Source organism: Harmonia axyridis, chromosome 5, assembly GCF_914767665.1.
Source record: "Harmonia axyridis chromosome 5, icHarAxyr1.1, whole genome shotgun sequence".
Taxonomy (NCBI): Eukaryota; Metazoa; Arthropoda; class Insecta; order Coleoptera; family Coccinellidae; genus Harmonia; species Harmonia axyridis.
The window spans coordinates 1,775,517-1,798,330 of NC_059505.1; the positions used below are offsets into that span (position 1 = coordinate 1,775,517).

The 22,814-nt window shown below is 31.2% G+C and overlaps 3 protein-coding genes and 1 long non-coding RNA gene across 7 annotated transcripts in view; 2 read left to right on the forward strand and 2 right to left on the reverse strand.

Moving 5' to 3' along the window:
* The window catches only part of LOC123679680 (NF-kappa-B inhibitor cactus-like), a 35,311-nt gene extending 28,366 nt beyond the window's left edge, over positions 1-6,945 (reverse strand). The window contains exons 1-5 of one of the 4 annotated variants that reach the window (XR_006747417.1): positions 6,696-6,945; positions 6,016-6,645; positions 5,761-5,930; positions 4,693-5,530; positions 4,237-4,461 (exon numbers count right to left, since the gene is read on the reverse strand). The gene's annotated coding sequence lies outside the window, so the exon portion shown is untranslated. Of the gene's footprint in view, positions 1-4,236; positions 4,482-4,692; positions 5,634-5,760; positions 5,931-6,015; positions 6,646-6,695 lie in introns of those variants that run through there. The other 3 variants (XR_006747418.1, XR_006747419.1, XM_045617085.1) reach the window with 3 other exon arrangements.
* Positions 6,946-7,099: 154 nt separating this feature from the next.
* LOC123679679 (putative tyrosine-protein kinase Wsck) lies at positions 7,100-10,112 on the forward strand. The gene has a single exon (XM_045617082.1). The coding sequence runs from the start codon at positions 7,421-7,423 to the stop codon at positions 9,563-9,565; it is 2,145 nt and encodes a 714-aa protein (XP_045473038.1). The 5' UTR covers positions 7,100-7,420; the 3' UTR covers positions 9,566-10,112.
* Positions 10,113-10,933: 821 nt separating this feature from the next.
* On the forward strand, positions 10,934-11,836 carry LOC123679683. Its single transcript, XR_006747420.1, has 3 exons — positions 10,934-10,948; positions 11,054-11,174; positions 11,545-11,836. It is a non-coding gene; the product is annotated as an uncharacterized LOC123679683 (long non-coding RNA).
* Positions 11,837-12,569: 733 nt separating this feature from the next.
* Positions 12,570-22,489, reverse strand: LOC123679684 (dnaJ homolog subfamily C member 16). The gene is made up of 11 exons (XM_045617088.1): positions 22,191-22,489; positions 21,807-22,052; positions 21,446-21,723; positions 21,194-21,380; positions 20,943-21,129; positions 20,675-20,885; positions 19,672-19,865; positions 17,929-18,101; positions 17,645-17,875; positions 16,129-16,330; positions 12,570-15,704 (listed from the first exon to the last, which is right to left on the reverse strand). The coding sequence occupies exons 1-11, from the start codon at positions 22,355-22,357 to the stop codon at positions 15,501-15,503; spliced, it is 2,280 nt and encodes a 759-aa protein (XP_045473044.1). The 5' UTR covers positions 22,358-22,489; the 3' UTR covers positions 12,570-15,500.
* Positions 22,490-22,814: the final 325 nt, after the last annotated feature.

Here is a 22,814-nt window from a genome sequence, read left to right on the forward strand (position 1 = left end):
ATATGAGTAAGCACTGTCGTCAAAATTTTTTTTCGATTAATACTATAGATTACCCCCCTCAAGAAAAGATCTACACTTTTTATTGAAGGGGCGCGAAGTCACTTGATTAAACAAGATATACTTTTTGACTTTAGTGAAAATACCACTCTTCGTAGTGAAGAAAAAAAATTGCCAATTTTATTAAAATGGAATCAGATAAAGCAGGCCGGCGAAATTTTATTTCGCCGGGGCGCCAAAATGTCTGGCGGCGACCCTGCGTCACTATATAAGAATTTAGTACAAATATCACTCGCTATCTCGCATTGATCATCCTAGCCTGAGATCCCAATCCATAAATTCCAAAATAAAAAAATAATTATGCCAATGACGTTAGTAATTGACGCAATATAAATCCATAAAAAAAATCGATACAAATCATTCGCCAAATTAATACCATACGCTGTATCATCGTTGATTAAACACACATCGGAAGACGCATCATTAAGTTTGACGGGTTATTAAGTTGCTTGGCCTGCAGAAGACGCGGATTTGGTATTGAGGGATTTTCAAGACCAATCACCTCTACCGCAAGATTATGACGAAATTCCAACGGTTCGTTGCAGAGCGCTAAAGTCTAGATGCTTGGGATTTTCAGATTTCTGACCTGTCTTCTGTTCTGATGTCCCAAATAATAAAAAAAAAACCAGACCGGAATTCCAGCCTGGAAATCATTGGCAGAGGTTGGTGGTCTCGAATTCGAAAAATGATATGAAAAGAAAACACCTGGCACTAAATTATGGATTTTTCTCGATCTTTTTTGAGAAATGAAATTATGACAACAGTATATTGGATATAACTCACGATGCAGGAATATTCAGAAAAAAAAAATTAAAAACAAGGGGAGCACTGACGTAAAGTTAGTAGCTTTTGAGCACTCGTTCATTCGTGCGTCAATTGTTTCTTATAAACTGTGTCCGTAAAGTAAGGAACAAATTCATTTTTATCTAAACAGACCATTTTAAGAAATAATCCTGAAACACGTCGATTTTTTATTTTAATATACCTTATTTTAAAATAATAATCTAATATACAGGGTGAATTACTTTCGAGTAATGACGTCACCGTCATTTTTTTTTCAATGGAACACCTCCATTTTGTCTAAATTTTCCGATTACTCTAGCTGAGCTGACTCCAAAAATGTATCACATGTTGATTCCAATTGGTACAGGCTGGACAAAAATACAATAGTTTTGTATGTGCTCATAAAGTAACGCGTAACATTCTTTATTAGTTAAATTAACAATATTATCAATAATAATAACAATAACAATAGCTTTATTTCCTGAATCTTGTACACAAATATACAAAGAAATGGAAAACCGTCAATATCAGAAAAAAAAATCAAACTATATCCTAGAATTTACACCACAATAATTCAAAAATTCCGAAATAGAATAAGGTTCCACATTGATAATCAAGTCTGTGAGATTTTTCTTGAATTTTCTAATATCAACTATGTCTAATACATTTTTGGGTAGATTATTATAAAATTTAACACACATATACTTGGTACCTTTTTCAGTTAATGACATTTTATGTATCGGAATGTGAAAGGGAATGGTACGTCTTGTGTTATTAATATTTTTGAGATCCTCGAAATAATGGGGACTTGTTTTCACAAAAAGAACGCACTCTAAAACAAACATCCCAAAGAAAGTGAGAATTCTATTCTGTCTGAAGTGCCCTCTGCATGATTCTCTATATTTTAGACCAATCATAGATCTTAAAGCAGACTTTTGAAGTACAAACAATTTACTACAATCGGAACCACTACCCCAATATCAAAAATACTTATTGTCTAGCGGAAATTGGTTTGAATGTAACACCCTGTAGTTTGCTACATTTATTACATGTTTTTAAATTGATAAGAAATAATTTCTTTCATATTCTGTCTGCTAGACCACAAGTACCAAACATGTTTGGAAACGGCTAATTTTTATTAATCTACAAATGTAACAAACTACAGGGTGTTACATTCAAACCAATTGCCGCTACACAATAAGTATTTTTGATAATATTGTTAATTTAACTAATAAAGAATGTTACGCGTTACTTTATGAGCACACACAAAACTATTGTATTTTTGTCCACCCTGTACCAATTGGAATCAACATGTGATACATTTTTGGAATCAGCTCAGCTAGAGTAATCGGAAAATTGAGACAAAATGGGGGTGTTCCATTTAAAAAAAAACGACGGTGACGTCATTACTCGAAAGAAATTCACCCTGTATATTAGATTATTATTTTAAAATACGGTAAATCAAAATCAAAAATCGACGTGTTTCAGGATTATTTCTTAAAATGGTATGTTCAGCTAAAAATGATTTTGTTCCATACTTTACGCACACAGTGTATCAGTATCATCTAATACTGATCTGAAGAAGTCATAATATGACGAAACAATTGTACCTATGTGGTGCAATAAAAAAACGCACAAATATACCTAATTATATATTATTTTTATTCATAATCTGACGATGAACTTCCGTCAAATAAAGACCGTTACAAATATGAAAAAAAAAGTTATTGCAAGAGTGATTATGTTTGAAATATTTCACACGAAGATCGATGCCCTTTGCATCGATCTGAGCCGTGCGGTTTCTCACGGACGATTTGGGTAGATACCTGGCTTTATTCAGGTGTTCTAAATTGACGGATCTCCATAAAACTGTCCAAGAAAGTGCTTGGATTTGCCACGATAATTCATTCTGGGAAGATAGAGGAACATGGTTCATAAATATTGGTTTTGGGATTTCCACCACCTTATTGATTGCTAGTTACAAAGTGTTCCGACTCAACCGAAAAAAAACGCTTTCCAGCTGTATACAGGGTGTTTCTTGGTAACTGGAGAATTCAGGAGGTTGTCATTATTGTTCACACAGTGTATAGTACCAACATGTATCTAATTACAAAATACTACAAATGTTACACTATGGTTTATTATTTCCTCTTCCAATGTTAAATCAACACTTGAAAAAAATGAAAATATTTTTGAAATATTCAATAAGATTAGGGAAAATAATGAATCATGAAGAATTTGTATTTTTAGGATAGGGATACATCTTTAACATATTAAAAAAAAAAACAGGCTGTTTCAACATTGACGTAACAATCTATTAATAGTATTAATGTAATAAGCGCTGAAAATTTCGAATTTTTTTTTCGACACAATAATCATTATGTTCCATTAGAGATACATTCTCAAAATATTTGGAAATACGCAAGGTGCATCAAAAAAGTGTAAATGACCAAACATATGTTTTTTCTTATGTTTATTTATTGAAGTTTCAGATTGCATGGAATAAAAGAAACTAAGTTTGTCCGAAATTTCAAATACTTAAAACTTACCATTGTTGAGATATTTATATTGTTCATGAACTGAACTCTTTGAAAAACCTAATAACTTTGAAATGAATGAATTTATTTAAATGAGATTACGAGAGTGAATACTAGAAGAATGGAGGTAAGTACTGACTTTTCAATAATCTTTTGTAACTCTATTGGGCGTTCAAAATGAGTAAATTTAGTTGATGGTTTTTCGAAGATAATAGAATTTGCTAACTAACTAAAAAATAAAATACAGGATGTGCCATTTAGAATAAGGCCAATATTAACGTTAGAAGAGGTCATCAATGAATGTCTGATTTTAAACACCCAGAATTTTCTCAATAATTATCAAGAAATTAGTACTTATCTCCGTTCTTCATCTAGTATCTAGTTTTCAGAATCTTATTCAAATAAAATAATTCATTTCGAAATTCTTCATTTTTTTTCAAAGATCCTCCAATTTATGAAAAATCTAAATATCTCAAAAACAGTAAGTTTTAAGCACATAAAATTTCGAATAAACTTGGGTTCATTCATTCCATGCCATCTGAAAATTCAATAAAAAACAATATGTTTCATAAGAAAATAAATGTTTGGTCATTTACACTTTTTTGGTACACCCTGTTTCTTTTTGTTTCTAAACAAATTGAAGCAGCTCTAATGGAGCCAAATGATACTGTGACGAATAAAAATTCGAAAATTTCAGCGCTTAACCGTAGTAAAGTCGCTTCAATGGTGGAACACCCTGTATATAATCGTAATTCGTTAAAAGCCTCTATCAAATCATTTACAAGCCTCATTAGCTTACTGATGTAAAAACGTTTGTTTGCAAATTGCGGATATACATAGTATATAGTATTGGACTGAGAAGATTTTGAAAAATTTTTATTTCGATCTACAGCTCTAGAAAAATTTTTTGGATCCTCCCAAACTGATGTATCCTTTGTATCATCCACCAAATTAACAATAGATCCAGAAGGTTTTGTTAATATTATTTTGACAGATCTTCTCTTTGGCATATTCGATTCAATGTTAGTATTATTGGGAGATCTTCGATCTTTTCTTTCTTCATATTTTCTCAACTTCTTTAGATCTTGAAAATATTCGGATATACTGATGAGTAGCATAAAAATGATAACAGCTTAGAGTAGTTGAAATATTTCATAATAACTGATGTTTTAAATTTTTCTTAAGCTATGATAGGAAAATTTCTAGTTCCTTTTGTAGCAATTGCACAAAAATTATTAGATTCAAATTTGTGATTTTATTAAGCGAGAAGTAATTTTTTATTCATTAATTATTAATTTCGTTTATAGTTACATACCTTTGATGAAAAGTTTGAGTAGATTCGAATCTATGTTTTTATAACCCATAGTATTAAGAATGCAAAGAATTTCCTTCGGATCAATTTTCTGCGACATGTTTAAAATGGCAAAACTAATTTGGAACTAGCAACTTTTACCTTTAGGAATCAATTACTCGACAATATTTCTATCAAAACTCAATTCAACCTAATCAAAAATGACATTATAACTTTTTTTGTTTTTTACATGCTTCCAAGGAAACTGCGAGTTACCATTTTACCCAAATGTCTTCCATTTTTGACTTAGGGAAAATTTTCTAGGATTGTATTAGAAAAATATTTTTTGTTAAATTTCTTCATCTCAGAATCTATCCTTCAAATTTAACTTAAATTTCTGTGCAAAATTTTCGTGAAATGGCAAGAAAAAAACATTTGTAAATTTCAATAAACAGACAAATCAAATTTAATCCATAATTCCATAATTTGGTGTAGATAAAAGATGGTAAAAAACGAATGGGCAAAAACCAATCTTTCCAAGCATGCATCTATTATTTTCATATTCTTTTTCGCTTCCCCAAGAAAATTGTTTCAAAAAAATTATGAATAACATTGTGCTAAAAGCATCATGTCATTCTGTATATTTACTTTTGTCCATTGTAGAATCAAACAAATATTTAACAAAACAATTATTTATTTAACAGTTAATTAAACTAAATAAAAACTTACAAACACATAATCATTACCTTTGTTCTTGAATCAAAGATAAATTGTCAATTAACAGTAAGCATCTGATGCTACCATTCAAAACATCCTAAAATCCAAATTTTGGCAGAAATCGAAAATTTAAACCACCATACTCCTAAACAAACAAAAATGAATTTGTTGCATGTTTTTCAAAATAAAGCTTTCACAAGACCCTACAAAAAGTCAGCAAAAAGCAAGAGAAAAAATCATTTTTTAGCCTGAAATTAAAGAAAAAAAAAAATCAAAACTGACAATAACTTTTGTGGTATATTCTGAATAGATATATTTTCAATTTAATGGTAAAACAATGTCATATTTCTTTCTTAAAGGTTTCTTTAATCTTACCGGTGGTCCACAGCTGATTTTTTCCCTAAAACACCATCGAAATCTTTGCTCTCTTGGTATATTTTCTCCAGGTATTTTATTTATTTGCCACTGTCGTTGATAGTATCTATGTAGATTCACAGGATCACATTTGGGGAATGGTGGTTTACAACCAATGTTACATTTAATAACTGCAATAATTAAGATCATTGAAAACACTAGATAATAGACCTACTGAAATATTTGTATCATTTTTCAAAATTTTAAAATTCTAACCTGCACTCCTAGGCTTCATTGAACCAGGGCAATAGCAAGGATGAACAAAATCATGAGTATAATTCCGAGAAATAACAGCTTTTTTAGCTTTTTTTCCTGTAGGACAAAATCTAGAATAATAAGTCCCCTCGTCAAAACTATTAGGGTAGCTAGCTGTCTCATTAGTATCTATTCTGTGTTTCAGGGTAGAACAAACTGGCTTTTTTCCTTTTTTGTTCTTGTCTTTCATACAAGAAGAGGGTACCTGAGAATATGAATCTATTGGACATGAGCATGCTGTACCAACAGATTTTGATCTTGGACTTTCAGGACATCCAATTCCTCTGAAGAAGCGAACTGGCATTGTTACAATAGTGTTACTTGCTGATTCTAACGAAGAACTCGATTTCTTTTTTTCTTTCAGAGATTGAGACGGTTCGGTATTTGGACGTCTCGCTGAGGTGTGAATCTTGGAAACATTCAACTCTACAGCAGTTGAAGACTGAGACGGGGGTAGTTGAATATTATTAACCTCAGAAGCTGAATTGATGTTCTCTTCATTTTCCAAATTCAAACTTCTTAAAATATTCACTTCAATTGTATCAGACTCGTCAGATTTACGTTCCTCATATTTCATTAATTTCTTCAAATCTGCAACAGATAAATTTAAAAACATGAATATAACAAAATCGTTTTACTACCTTTAATAAATGCTTGTAATTGAGTAGCATCAATATTTTTGTATCCCAATTGATTCAAATATAATAAAACTTCACGCGGATCAATTTTTGACGACATAGTTAAATTTATATTAAACCGGCGATATTGAATGATATTTAGGGAAAACAAATAACAATTCAGGTTTAATTCTAAATTTAGAGATGATGAGATGAACCTTTAGGAAAAAAATCCGTTAATTTAATTCAAAAAGGTGAATTGAATTTGACATTTTGACATTTTATTATAATTCTATGCTTTGCTTCCTCGATCACAAATTTCAATTTTTTTCTATTTGACATCAACGGCCTCCTTTCCTATTTTTAATTTTCATTCCAACGAAATATCTCATTTCTAATATCTACATTCGAAAGTCTAGCGATATTACTTTTGACCAACAATTTGTTTTCAAAATTTCAGGTTTATGATTCTATAATAAATAATTATTAATTGGTACTATTGGTAGTTCTAATATTTTGTTTTGAAGAATTGTTTACTTTCCTCCTCCGCTCCTTGAATTGGCATTGATCAAACTCGGTGATGACTCAGTAATGATTTTTAAAATATGCTGTTGCTTAATATGCAAGAGGGTGTGTTATTTGTTGGGTTAGATGTAAACACTCAAGAAATGGTTGATTCAAGTGAGAAATCTTTGAAAATCCAATAATTATATGAATAGTAAGCAGCCTCTTTCTCTGTCTCTAACACTATGACGATACTATTCATTTTTCTCTTAATTCTCGTCAATTACTCCCAAGGAATTGAAAAAGGTAGCTATATAGGTTGCTATAAATATGGAGGAAATCAAACTGTGATATCGAACATTCCGAATGTTGAAGACTGTGTCGAAAAATGTGAAAAGAAATCCTACAAATATGCTTTATTATTCAACTCCTGTTTCTGCAGTAACTTGTTGGGAGAATTGGAAAATTCCAATGGAACAGAAAAATGTACCCAATACTTAGTGTATTCATCAGAAGATTTAATTCCTGGTCCACCAAAAAATTTTGCAGTGACATCAATAACAGAGGACCAAGTTGAAATATCTTGGGAAAAACCTGATAGTAATATTGAAATTACAAAATATGAAATAACAGCAGGAGTACTGCATACATTCTCTCAATACCCAATTCAAAATGTTTCATGGGTTTATCCTTACACAACATTCCATACCACCTTAAGTCTTCAGTCAGCTTCTAAATTTAACTTGACTATTCAAGCTAGATCTGAAAATGCACTGGGTATTCCAGCCAGTAAGATTGTGGAGACATTAGTCGGGGAGCCTGATAATCCACCCTTACCTCCAAAAATTTTATCAAGAAGTGGAAGTCAAATGATGATTAAAATTTATCCAGTTGTAAATAATAATGGTCCCATCAATTATTACCAAGTTGTAATACTGGATGAAGTAGCTAAGGGTATTTTTCAACCCGAGTATCTCAAAAATTACCAGGAATCTGTTGAAAATGATTTGAATTATTATATAACAGCAGAATTATTACCTGAACAAATAAATGCCAACTTTACGATTGGAAACAAAAAACAGTATGGTCTTTATTACAATGCTCCATTGCTTTCAAGTGTTAGATATAATGTTCTAGTAGGTATTGTAAGTAAATACAATAATGTAACGAAAGTATCTTATGGTATTCCAAGTAAGATACAACATAGCAGTATGGAATACAACAATCCTGAAAATAGTACTTCTGGCATTGCTACATTATTGATTATTGCAATTATAATTCTTAGTATACTGCTTATTGCAGGTTTTATTGGCTTTTTTGTATTGAGAAAACGTGTCATAAGTAGATATCAACACAATAGACTATCAGAACAGGAATTAACATTGCAAGGTCCTATGATAAGTATAGAAAATTCTGCTTATCTCCCAGAAGATGAACAAATTCCAGTGAACCACTATAAGAATTTGAAGAAAAATGTGAGAATATTCAATTTAAGGGATGAATTGACTATTGATGCCCACTCAATCATTGGAAAAGGTAGATTTGGCACAATTTGTAATGCTGTTCTCAATGAAAACAATCAAACTACTTCCTTAGTAGCATACACGGTTGCTGATAAAAGTTTAGCACCCGAAGAAAAGAAAATTATGTTGAAAAATCTTGATATGCTGATAAAATGCGGTAAACACATGAATCTAGTTGAACTTGTAGGTACTAGTGAATCTTCACACATGCTTTATGTGCTCTTAAAAGTGTTTCCGATGAATCTCAAACAATTCTTAATCAATAATAGAATTATGCTTCCGAACAAATTTTGCAAAGTATCTGAATCTCAAATATTAGATATCATCATCCAAATAACTAGAGGACTGATGGAACTGGAAAAATGTAAAATAATTCATACAAAAATTTGTGCCAGAAATATTATGTTGACTGAAGATTTGGTTCCAAAAATATTTGGCTTTGGTTTAGCTGACTACGTTGTTGAACAAGAATTGGATTACACAAGATGGACTGCCGTTGAGGTTCTGAAAGGGCAAGACTTCAATTCAAGAAGCCCAATTTGGTCTTTCGGCATTTTATTATGGGAAATATGTTCTTTAGGAGGTACTCCGTTCAGTAACATAACAAACATTGCAGAACTCACAGATAAAGTAACCAAAGGCGCTAGATTACCACAGTTGAATTATTTCAGCGATGAAGTGTACCAAATTATGTTAAATTGCTGGCAAATTGATATGAGTGAAAGACCAAACTGTGACAGTCTATGCAGGAGTGTAGAGAATCTCAATGAAAATTTGATAATTCCATTTGTCTCATTCCAATTATACCAAACATTCGAATATGAACAGTACAAACCTGAAATAGAATTTAAGCCTTTTAATGTGTAGGTAATTTTTGTTTTTTATTGTATTTTTTATACAAGTGACGCAGGAAATAAGTTTTTGTGCTTGAATCTCTAGTTTAGTGGAATTTTTCTTTAGTTATCATAAAATCAAAATTCTGCAATGTTTCACATTATAGATTTCAATAGAAATCACCCTTATGCCACAAAAAAATTTTAGCATTATAGAAACAAGGTGTAAATTAATACTGTTTTCCAATTTTGAAGGAATGCTTCGATGTTACCATAAACATTAAATTCTAGTTTTTCACATTTTTAAATAAAAAGTTATATTTATGTGGTTTCTATTTGCAGTTGTATAAAAAGTATTGTGAAAAACTTGTTCCAAAGCCTCTCTGTACACTTGCTGTCAGCTAAGTTGTCCAATTTATCTTGCTGAGGTGCAAAGAGTTGTTTTTGAACCTTGTTATTCAACACGTGATTATGTACTTATCCAGAATTCGTCCATTTTTTTTTAAGTTTGTATTACAATTTTTCTTTACAAACTCATTTTATTGATAACATTTTTTTGAAATATATTTTTTGAATATAAATCGTCTTTGTTCCTTGTCCCATTTCAATTATAATGATTATGATTTGAAATTTTCTTTGATTTATGAGGAAAATATTCAAATTTAGTCTAAAGATTAATTATATCACTCCGAATATATTAACTCAAGATTTAGCAACAAATATTGCGCTAGTGATTGTGAATTCAGTCATTTGTTCTGGATTTCAACTCCACCCAAAACATGAAATCGTAGGATTTAGATTGGGCTGTAAAAATTAAAATATTTTTTTGAATAAAATGTTGAATTGTGATGTTTTTGAGACAAGTTTTATACTTTCTATGGTTTTTCCATCAAAAATTGGATATAAACAATTTGGGGTAATAGTTTACTTGTTGTTACCCCAGTTTTGAACTTTATATGAAGTGTTTGAAGAACTCTTAAAGAGGAGACTTGAAATCTTCAGAGTTGGTTCAGAATCTAAATGTGCAGTTTATTGGTGAAATAACCTGATGGGTTTGAAGGTAAAGTCTTTCGATCATTCAGCTGATGAATAATTAAGTAATTAACTTGAGAAATTCGCGAAAATTATTCAAAGTTCTAATTTTTTCGATAACGTAATAAGAGGGTGGCGGGAAATAGTTTTGAATTTTTGAGTAGTGCACGACATAGAACACAGTCTTATCTACTGGATGCTTCTCTATGGCGTTATAGACTAGTCCCATTTTTTTTTATTAATTAAGGAGTATCACCTACTGCTGACACAATAACAGAACAATTAAGTCATTAATCTTTTAAAATTTGTAAAGTCAAATTTTTACTTATCCAAAACTTCTAGTGTGTACATTTCTCAAGTTTTATTGAAGTATCTTCAATTCATAGTAATTAGCAATTTTTATTCATAACTTTAAATTATTATATATTTCTTCATGAAATATACAATATATTACTTCAATATTTGAATTTGAAAATTTTATTTTTTTAAGACATATGTCATTATCGAACCATGGAAGAATTGACATTTATATTTTCGGTGCGTTTGGCGTATTGACGTATTCGTGTTGAAGCAAGCACGTTTTCTTTTCGTTTTAACTTGGTGACCGAGCTGTAAGTAAATTTTTCTTCGTTTTCAATTTTTACTATTTTTATTATATGAGATTATATTATTATAATTTCGTTACTATTGTTAATGAGACACTTTCAATATTATCCTTAGTTGTTTGTAGGAATTATCAAGCGGCTAAATTTACGGCTGTATAACTGTTAACCTATCAAGTAATAATTAATATTCCTCATGTTATTATTTATTTCCTTCAGTTTTGCTTCGTTCAATTTTCCCCTGTAATGTTAAATCATATTTATTTCTCCAAAATTATATTGTAACAATGTTCATCTAAAGTATTACTTTTCCAACACATTTGCTTTTTTTCACGTATGACTTCTTCGATCCAAGAACTGATTTACTGTTTTTTTCCAGAAGTTAATCTACAAAATGCCAAGAGAAATCACCGAGATCAAGGAGTTCCTCCTTACGGCGAGAAGGAAGGACGCCAAATCCGTTAAAATAAAGAAGAATGTGGATAACACCAAATTCAAAGTAAGGTGCTCAAGATTCCTGTACACCTTGGTTATCACAGATAAGGAAAAGGCTGAAAAACTTAAGCAGTCCCTTCCCCCAGGTCTCCAAGTGAAAGAAGTTAAATGATTAATTTAGTTAATGTATATATTATACCTTTGAAAGGTAAATAAAACATTTGTAAAATCCACAATTTTTTTTTCCATTCTCCGTAATGATGTAATTCCTTAATTTTTGTATCGAGGATAATTCTCAATGACAATATTTTCCATCGTAGGTAATAAATAACATTCAATGTTTTTTTTTATTTATTTTATCAGAATTTTAAATATGTGGCAACCCTTTTTTGAAATGAGCAAGTTAATTTATTTTAATGTTTGAATCGACCTTAATTATGCCTATTTATTTCAATGACTTGATATATCGAGCACATTTGATTTGAATAACAGTCTAGAAAAATATAATGTGCTAGTTTATTGATAAAACATAAAAGTTGGGAAATTTAAATGAATTGACTATTAATCTTATACGAATAACTGAAACCATACAAACGATTTTTATTGGGAGGAAGAACTTCCAAAGATTCATTGAACTAGATTTATCAAATTAGGCAGTTGAGTAATTACATTTTTTGAAACCTTCATCTTGATTTGATGATATGAAAAAAGTATATTAAGGAACTTCTTGATTATTTATAAACAGAGTAAATCTTCCTTTGGAAAGACGTCATTAAATTGGAAAATTTACTTAACATAATGAGTTACTGAGAAAAAATGGAGGTATATGTTATTTCATTGGACCTCTGAGGGGTGAATTTTTCATTCCGAGCATCAAATATATTATCTCGGGAAAGAAATCCTTTTCTTTCCTCGGAGATTTTTATAATGGTTCAGGAGAGTGAATTTCACAAGAAAAAAATCAAGATATCAATTTTAAAAATTTATTATCTAACAATTCAGTATTCATAGAAATGTTATCAATTACTATAACTATCCTAGTCGAATTAACAATCTATTGAAGTCAATGTTTTTTTTCCACATTATGAAAGTGTTGGAAAACAAAAAACCTTAATAAGAAAGGGAATAGAATGGCGTTCATTATTTGCTCAAATCTTTGGCAGCTTGTTCTTAAACTAATACTTGATTCAAGATGACTAGAAAAATCTCCATTTTATAGGATGAACATTATTAATTAGCATGAATTTCTTCTTTCAAGATCGCTACATGTAAATTGTAGGTGCACAGTACGTTTTGAGATGTGTGAATTGGAGCATGCCTGTCACAAATCACAAAAGCTCATTAAATCGTTTAAAAATTTCCACCTAATATGATTGAACAATATTGTCTGTCCAATAAGTTTGAAAGTATTATCGATTAGTTAAATATACAGTTTCAACTTCGAACAGTTCAGCAGTCAATATAAAATCTACGCTAACCAGCTTTGAACGAGTTACAAAAAACTTTTTTTTTGCTAATATTGGTATACTTACAAAACTACTTCACAAAGTAACAAAACTATATAATGATATTCTTAGAGTCAACATAAATAATTATTAATTGAATGTAAAATGGCGTTAAGATGTAGTTGTCTTAAGTTTTATTTCGATCAAAATTGCAATAAGTAATGAAAGAATGAAAAACAATAAAAGATTTTTCCATGAGTAGGAGGAATAATTTGTTTTAAGATCATAGTTTTGGAAATATCACATATTCCTCCTGAAATTCATAAAATGTCTTATTACGTCTCAAAATATCTTCATCAGAATTAAGCAGAAAACCGTTTCTGAATACATGCACTGAATTTCAAACGAGTTATGTAATATTTGATGTCCGTTGTATCACAACCTACCGTCAGGGGTGTATTCACCTGAATATAACTATAACATTAATACCAAGTCAAATAAAAAAAAAAATTATAAAGAGAAAGGTAAAAAATATACCGACTCTCCCTGTATATTTCGATAAATACGTAAAAAGCTGTTTCTCGTCCTCTGTGTCCACTAAAATTGAAATGTTATAGGAATAAGAACAATGCCTTTCAGCTATGTTGTTTCTAAGGATAATCCTGAAACAACTTCACTAAGCTCATTGATGTTTTTTAATCTCAGAGGATCTACAGGGTGACCCATTTTAAAGGATCCACTAAAAAAACTCCTTGGGAAGAGCCTGAATCCAAAATTGTATCAAATGAAGGTTTTTTAGTTTCAGGGGGGACATCAAATGCAGACATTCAATGTATGTGACCTTGAAGGTTGATTTCAAGGTTAAGTAGATTTTTTTTTAATAGGGAATATTAATTCGAATGAAGTGTTTTACACTTACGCATGTCTTTGTTTGGGAAGAATGAGATTCTGCAAAGAAAAATGTATACTTATATCCTATTCATAAAATCTGCTTGACCTTAAAATGTCCTTCAAATCAAACTCCAAGGTCACATTGAATATTTACATTGGGCATGGTCTATTGCCGAGAATAGCGGTTTTCAATGTTTGAGGTAACCTGTTTCGTATTTACGGACTTGACACTTGTCAACTAAATTTTTCATTGACAGAATTTTGGAGGTTATAAATGGTTGATCTCTTTTAATTTGTAAATAACCAATAGTTCTTAATGGCGTAGTAGGGTATTTGGTTCAAAATTAAAATAATAAAGTTTTTGAGTGTCAGATGTCATGGAAAATATTCATAAACAATAATCTGAAAATCAAAATGACAACTAACAACCGGAGTGGGCGTGGTTACCGATCCTTACCAGAATAAAAGTATGGTTGCTCTGGTGACAGATAACTCACCAAAGTTTGGGGAAATAGTCAACGGTTTTTGAGGAATACGACATATTCGACCACCAACTTACTAACCTTAGTAACCAAGCTGATATACGGACCATTGGATGTCCTCCTGAAGATTAGAAACTTCCATTTGCAACATTTTTTATTCTAGGCACTTCCCAAGGAGTTATTTCAGTGGACTTTTTAAAATGGGTCATCCTGTATAATAAAACTATTATAGTATAGAGTGGAAACAATTATTCGATACTCTATAGAAAAAAAAAGTTTTCCCTTAGTAAAATAACAATAATTTTAGAACTAAAACAACATTCCCGAAATTGGTGGTAACAATCCAATCAAAAATAGGAACTTTTTCAGTTTCGTTCAAATATGTGCCGTTTAAGGGCTCTAAGAATATCACATTCAGGAATTTTAACCATATGTGAAAGGAAAAATAAATAGCATAAAATACACTTTCTGAAATGAATGAAAATAGCAACACAAGGGTACGGTCTGTCTCAAAAAACATGGGAGGCCATTCACTATGTATCTATTGCCATTAACAGATTATTAAAAAAAAAAGATTTTCTCAAGTCTATAGCTTGGAACTAGAAAAAACCGTTAATTCTTCCCTAATAAGATATTTATTAGTGTTCCTTAAAAAAATTGTTTTGTATCATAGAAAATGGTCCCAAAATTTATACAAACATACATACGGACAATGAAGCACACACTAAATACATGTTTTTGAATTCCATAAATGAAAATCAGCGTTCTTGGAATCAAATTTTTTAATAAAATGAATGAATGAAGAATATGAGGTATATATACGAATTCTATCTGCAGGTCTGCAGAAGAATCATGGTAAAAATAAGTAACAAAAAACGATAAAACATACAATTGTTTTTTTAAAAAAGATTCACGCTTTTCTGAAAAAAGAAACAACATTCAATTGAAAAACACAATATAGCATTTAAATTACTTTTAAATATATGTACAGTTTTCGTTACGAAATTTAAATAGATATAAATAAATAAATAAAAACTTATATGATCAATGTAGGCAGACGAATGCCAAAAGCGTTTTACAACCTATTTATTAGGGAAATCTGGCCAATAATTAAAGTGATAACGACGAGTGGAACCCTCAAAGAGACGGTCAAGCCAGTTTGGCAAACCGTCAAGTAGATTTCCCTCTAAAAGTACTTCTTCTTCAGAGTCCGAACTGGAGTCGAAGCCTATAAAGGCCCCACTTTCAGGATCACCATGACCTTGGGCAGTCGATTTTATACCTCTCTGGAAAAAATGTATTCCAATCATATTTACTTTGATTATTCGAGCATAAAAATAGTTATTTATGATACAAGTGCAGAAGGCATTGATATTTTCCACGAGTTCAAAATACAGACCAAGCAACTAAGTAGCGAGTTTTTGAAAAAAAGAGTGTTAGAATGAACCTTCTGTATGAGAATTATATCTAGTTCACTGAATTTTTATTGATGTTAATGGAATATTTCAATAACTATCGTTTAGTGATTTTTGCATTGAAAAATGTTGGTTGGCAGAACTGTTTTCTGACATAATAGATAAATCCGTGACAGGAAAGTTTCGAGTACCAACATATAATAATGAAATATGACCATGTAGTAATCAGTGTGCTAAAAGATATGGCAGAATGAAATGATTTCCAAAATCCAAAAATTAAAGAAATAATTCTTACCTTTTTACCATATCTCTCAGAATGTTTTGCATGAAACATACAGAAGTATTTCCGATGGCCGTTCAGAGCCAGTACTGTACCCACACAATTCCTTGGATTTATGACCAACTCGGAATCTTCAGGTAGAGCTAATTGAAGGAGCTCCTTGTACCAACTAAGACCTCTCTCAATGTACATATAACTGAACATTAAGAATTTATTCCTGTGAAAAGACATATTATTCTTGCTATTATATTGAAAGAGGAAATTCTGTATTACTGTGACAATTTATCCTTGGGTAAATCTTGATCTAGAATAACTACAGGGTTTTCTAATAAGAGATTTCATTTTGAATAGTGCACTGAACTGAAAAGCTGTCACTTTTGAAGCTATCATCGTATGACATTTGACAAGTAAAAATTACGCCATTACTAAAAATGGAGCGATACAAGCTTCAATAATGCATTAAAACTGTTGAAATTCACTAAAAAAATGGTGCAAATTTTGCAGCCACAGTTCGCAAAACTTAAGCACTATTTAGCCGAGGACGTACAACCCCAAATGTGTGAATTGGTGATAAAAAATATCATGAAAAGAATATGGTGCTGCAACAGTAGCTGTGGCGACCATTTGTTCGATATCGTTTTCCTTCGTTAATGGTATATCTTCCTATTCACAATTAAAATAAGCATGTTTTTTTTAAATATCAAAATGAAACCTCTTATTGGAAAACCCTTTATATTTTAACCGATATATAGGGTGTTCCTAAATTGGAGGTGACAGATTCCACGAATTATTTGAAAAAAAAGGCCTATAAACATGGACCAGCAAACGCTTTGTGTTTGAGATACAGGGGGGTTGAAGTATGTACTTATTTTCTCCAATTCTGCCACACCTTGAAGAACAAAATCGTGCGAGAATATCTCAGATTCATACAGATTTTATGGTTATATTTTTTATTATTATCTGTTGGTACTCGTAAAAAAGGGAAATACGAAAAATATGTTGGTACTGCAAAAATTACTAAATGATATTTATGTATAATACTCATACAGAAGGCTAATTCTATCACTTGATTTTGAATTTTGAATTCATGGGAGAATATCAACGCCTTCTGCACTTGTATTGTAAATAACTATACCCAATCTGTAGCAAAGATTAATAAAAATTTGATAAACTGGTATAATCATAAAATAAAAGTAGAGTTACAAGAAACACCCTGTATATCGAAAAAAAGCGTTTGCGAGTCCATGTTTATAGGACTTTTTTTCTTAAAAATATCCAAGGAATCTCTCATTTTCCTTTATACCTCCAAAGGTTAGATTTTTCTGAAATTTTGGTAGATTACTTTAATAACCCTAAGAGATATGCATACAAAAAATTGTCGTATTAAATTCATTTTTACTGGGTTTTCTTTTTTTTGCCACTTTGTATGCATTTTATATATGTCATCGATAAATTTCCAGTGCATTTCTGACATAATAGCATGGATTTTAAATTTTAACTGGTATCATAATCTTAAGTAGTTTCTACTTACTTTCTGTACGGCCACATTGCTTTATGGAATGGTGGAATCAACTGTTGTCGAGATTGCATATCTAAAATGAGGAGAATTGTCCGACAGCCAGGTTTGAGCATACGGATAAGGCCATAATACGTTTCTCCTCGTAATTCGTGGAGTTTGAGCTCAGGCTGATAACTGGAAAGTTCATTGTTATTATTTCCCGAATTCGCTTCCCTTCTCCTTACATCTTCTTCTTCTAAACGGCTGTAAAATCTCGATCTCAAAAGGGTTTTTCCGCAAGTAGGTACAGTACTCACACTAAATACGCCATTAAGTATCCTAGAAGTATTATAAACAGAAGTGTTCCTACCACAGAGGCTAGTGGTAGAATCTGTTCTTTCCTGAGCCCATCATATACGGAATCGATAAAAGCTACAACTCTTGTGAAAATCCTACCCCATATACCCGTTGCATGTTCATTGAATAAAGCCTGAAAATGGTTTCAAGTCAAAACAGAATTCGCATCTCTATTCAAATGTAAGTGTATGGTCAAATGTAAGTGTATGTTATTTTCGGAGCCCATCATATACAGAATCGATAAAAGCTACAACTCTTGTGAAAATCCTACCCCATATACCCGTTGCATGTTCATTGAATAAAGCCTGAAAATGGTTTCAAGTCAAAACAGAATTCGCATCTCTATTCAAATGTAAGTGTATGGTCAAATGTAAGTGTATGTTATTTTCGGAGCCCATCATATACAGAATCGATAAAAGCTACAACTCTTGTGAAAATCCTACCCCATATACCCGTTGCATGTTCATTGAATAAAGCCTGAAAATGGTTTCAAGTCAAAACAGAATTCGCATCTCTATTCAAATGTAAGTGTATGGTCAAATGTAAGTGTATGTTATTTTCGGAGCCCATCATATACAGAATCGATAAAAGCTACAACTCTTGTGAAAATCCTACCCCATATACCCGTTGCATGTTCATTGAATAAAGCCTGAAAATGGTTTCAAGTCAAAACAGAATTCGCATCTCTATTCAAATGTAAGTGTATGGTCAAATGTAAGTGTATGTTCTTTTCGGAGCCCATCATATACAGAATCGATAAAAGCTACAACTCTTGTGAAAATCCTACCCCATATACCCGTTGCATGTTCATTGAATAAAGCCTGAAAATGGTTTCAAGTCAAAACAGAATTCGCATCTCTATTCAAATGTAAGTGTATGGTCAAATGTAAGTGTATGTTCTTTTCGGAGCCCATCATATACAGAATCGATAAAAGCTACAACTCTTGTGAAAATCCTACCGCATATACCCGTTGCATGTTCATTGAACAAATCCTGAAAATGGTTTTAAGTCAAAACAAGAATTCACATGTCTATTCAAATGTAAGTGTATGGTCAAATGTAAGAGTATGTTCTTTTCGGAGCCCATCATATACAGAACCGATAAAAGCTAGAACTCTTGTGAAAATTCTACCCCATATACCCGTTGCATGTTCATTGAATAAAGCCTGAAAATTGTTTCAAGTCAAAACAAGAATTCACATGTCTATTCAAATGTAAGTGTATGGTCAAATGTAAGTGTATGTTCTTTCCGGAGCCCAACATATACAGAATCGATAAAAGCTACAACTCTCATGAAAATCCTACCCCATATACCCGCTTCATGTTCATTGAATAAAGCCTAAAAATGGTTTCAAGTCAAAACAAGAATTCAAATGTAAGTGTATGGTCTATTTTTCCAACCAATGGCATGTTGTCAGCGATCAAAGGAAAATATCGTTGCCAGACTGTCCAAGCTGTCCTTTTACTGCTTGCTAACTAGATTTTGAGATTTTATACTGAACGTTTAATTGTACGCTTAAACATTAATTATGATTCATAATTTATATATATAAAAATAAAATAAATATATAAAATCATATAAATGCAAATTGTGACATAGTTCATGCAGAATTTCCTAAGGATTGTATCATTTCCGAAGGTAAAAAAATTTGATATCTCGGAAAATATCCTTCCAAGATTCTACCCCGTTCCCCAATTCTTACCTTGATAAAACCTTCATAACTCAAAGCTTCATTTGTTTTCAGCAATCGAGCAATTGAGAGATCCAACGAGTGGAAGCTGTCGTTGTAATCATAATTCGATTCCCACTTGTCATTCAACCATTCGTATTTCACATGTGAAACGTCTCTCCTCCATATAATTACTATCCTCAACATTGGTTCCACATTTTGTCCCTCTAAAAAGACGAATTATTGCAAAAAAAACTACGGTAAATCTTACTAAAATGTCTATACGCTCTATTAGTGTGACATCACTCCCCCATTTCAGTTGTCCTATATCGAGGTTTTGTATCCAAACAAATAAAATTTCTTTTGGTTGTAAGCGAACTGAATCTGGTAAAATACTTCATTCAGGTCCTGATACCAGTTCTTGTAACCGCTTTGCAATCGTAAATAAAGCTATAACGGTATTTGAGGTTATGTTCAAACTAATTAAATGACTTTTCACAAAAACTGGTGAATGATATAGGCTTCAAACTTACCGGTATTGAACTCTTGTTGTCCGACTATTTATTAATAATGAAATCGTTCTATAAATTCTCTTTTTTATCAAAAAAAGCTGAATTCTTCACATACTGTCTTTTAAACTGAATGAATTTTATTTGTTTGGATACAGCATCCTGACCTAAGAAAACTAAAATGGCAGAGTGACTTCAGACTAATAAAGCATATAGTTGATAAGAAAACATTTTTTAACATGTTCAATTTCTTATCTTTAGGTTCATAAATATTTGTCATTAGTGTCATCTATTTGAATTGACCCATTTTTTTTATTTCAATGAATTTTAGTATCAATAAAACTATCATTTTAATAATTATGTTGGTCACATGAAAGTAAACAAAGCAAATTTCCTCATATCTCACAGAATCATTGGAGAAAAGGTTGGCAGAAAAACGTTAAAGTGCAATTTTTTGAAATATTTACACTTTACATTCGATATGAAAAATAATGAAACACAAAATTGCTTTATCATTCAAATCTTACCTGGTAACAAGGAGTTTACAAAATCCATTTGCTTTCCATGATATATATAAGCAAACCTCACTTTATCCACTTTAAATTGTGTGGTCCGTGCAAAAATTCTCAAAGCTTCACGATGTGGATTATGTTTACTGGATTCTTCTGTCACTAAAATAACGCAGAGTTTTTTTCGAGGCCTATGCCATTCACATGGACAAAGTCCTTCAAAAACTTCCTAAAAAAAAGAGAAGAAAATGTCAGATTTTATTATTAATTTATTTCAATTAGTTACCTGTGATGATAATCTTGGAAGGGTTAGATATTGATTTGAAGAAATTATATGTTTAAGTGTGGAGCTAGGTATGTCTTTCATACTGACACTTGTCATTGGTCGAGTAGTATTTTCATTGAACAAAAGAACTGTATCCATATCGGGAGGTACTTGAAATTTCTTCCCAATTTCTTCAGAATCAACATAACTAGAGATGAAGGTAATTAAGTGAATTATAACTTCATACAAATCTTATTCATCAGCAGTCTTACCCAAAAGCAACACGATACCTAAAATGGTATGCAGCTACATAATATCTTAACTTCAACTTCACAGCATCCTTTGGTTGAAATATCAGTCCTCTAACTTTATTATCCTCCCAACCGTTCAAAAATTCTTCTAAATCATCCTCCTTGATTTCAGGCACTAACTTGTAAGGCATTTTTTGCCTGATAAACTCTTGAAAAGATGTTAAAAATTGAAATTTAATATAATTGAAAATAAAAACATCATTTTATTCTTACCTATTACTTTAGAAAGATCAAAAATGTCTTTGAATACATAAGGGTTTCCATCTAAAATCAATACTAAGCAAGGCAGACCGTGAATACTGAGCCTTCTTGCTAGACTAAATTCATGCCCTGAATGAATTGCCGCAAAACTAATTCCCAGTGGCTCAAAAGTATCCATCATTTTTCTAAATTGTGGAATTGCTTGAAGGCATGGGAAGCACCAATCAGTATAAAAAAATACTAAAAATGGAGTAAGAGAACTTTTTGGTACTATCTGTTTTTCATACTTCCTATAACACAAGATGAATACAAATGAAACAAAACTTCACATTTTACTGCTATATTATTCTTTATATAAAGAATTATTTCATACCTTGTATTGATAGCTAACTTGTGAAAGAATGTAATTTCATTCTCTTGATTTCTAAAATGGTTGAACATTTCTTCATAATGATCATCAGCATAACTATAACCTTCAGGTCGCATATGGGAATTATCTTCAGTTATTCCTCTCAAATCATATTTTCTCCGTCTTTCTGGATCGTTCAGCAATTCATAAGCATGGACAATCTGGACAAATTTGTCACTTGCTGAAGGATCACTAGACTTATCTGGATGCCTAAAAAAAATAAGTTCAAAATAACATAAAGCCCCATACACTGAGAGATATTGATTGCATGTTTTGGTCTGGATTGTAAGACCTTCATTTTCAGCCTAAAAATAGATTTATTTTCGGAAGGTGAATATAATTACTCACCAAGACTTGACTAATCGAACATAAGCTCTTCTTATGTCCTCTGTAGCAGCATGTCTAGTTAAACCTAAGATTTTATATGGGTCCTCTAGTTCGGCTAAATAACTTCGGAAGAAGCAAAGAATTATTATACAACTTTGGAAAAACCAAAATTGGAGAAGCCATTTCATTGTCACTTTGTATGAGACATAAAAATTTTATTATTGAGGATTAAACATTAGGATAATAATTATTGATTGATTTTATTCCAAGAAACAACTTCTTCGCTACGCTTATGAGCTGCCAGAACTGTCATTTGTCAATTTTATATCAAATTTTTTTACTATCTTTTGTTATAAGGAGCGATTCCAGATTTAAGTATAACGGTTCATATAAAATAAATGTGAACATATGGTTTTGAAGAATTCACAATTAATCGATGAAATAGTACTGAATAGCAATTTCATTTATTTGTCTTTAACGACATATTTTACGATTGTATTTTCTAAATTTGAGATGGAATTAGTTCAACAAAAAATAAAGAGTTGAAAACTTCTCCTAACATTGAAATAAAATACTAGGATTAGTAATTTTTTTTGTAATCTTTTATAATTTCACAGATAAGCTCTGTGCATCTACGCATAGATC

Coding starts and splice junctions, on each gene's coding strand:
- LOC123679684 (XM_045617088.1), bottom strand. CDS start 22,357: ATGAAATGGCTTCTCCAATTTTGGTTTTTCCAAAGTTGTATAATAATT. Junction 21,381..21,445: donor TGATCTTTCTAAAGTAATAG/GTAAGAATAAAA, acceptor CATCTTTTCAAG/AGTTTATCAGGCAAAAAATG. Junction 15,705..16,128: donor CTGAGAGATATGGTAAAAAG/GTAAGAATTATT, acceptor CATTTTTTCCAG/AGAGGTATAAAATCGACTGC.
- LOC123679679 (XM_045617082.1), top strand. CDS start 7,421: ATGACGATACTATTCATTTTTCTCTTAATTCTCGTCAATTACTCCCAA.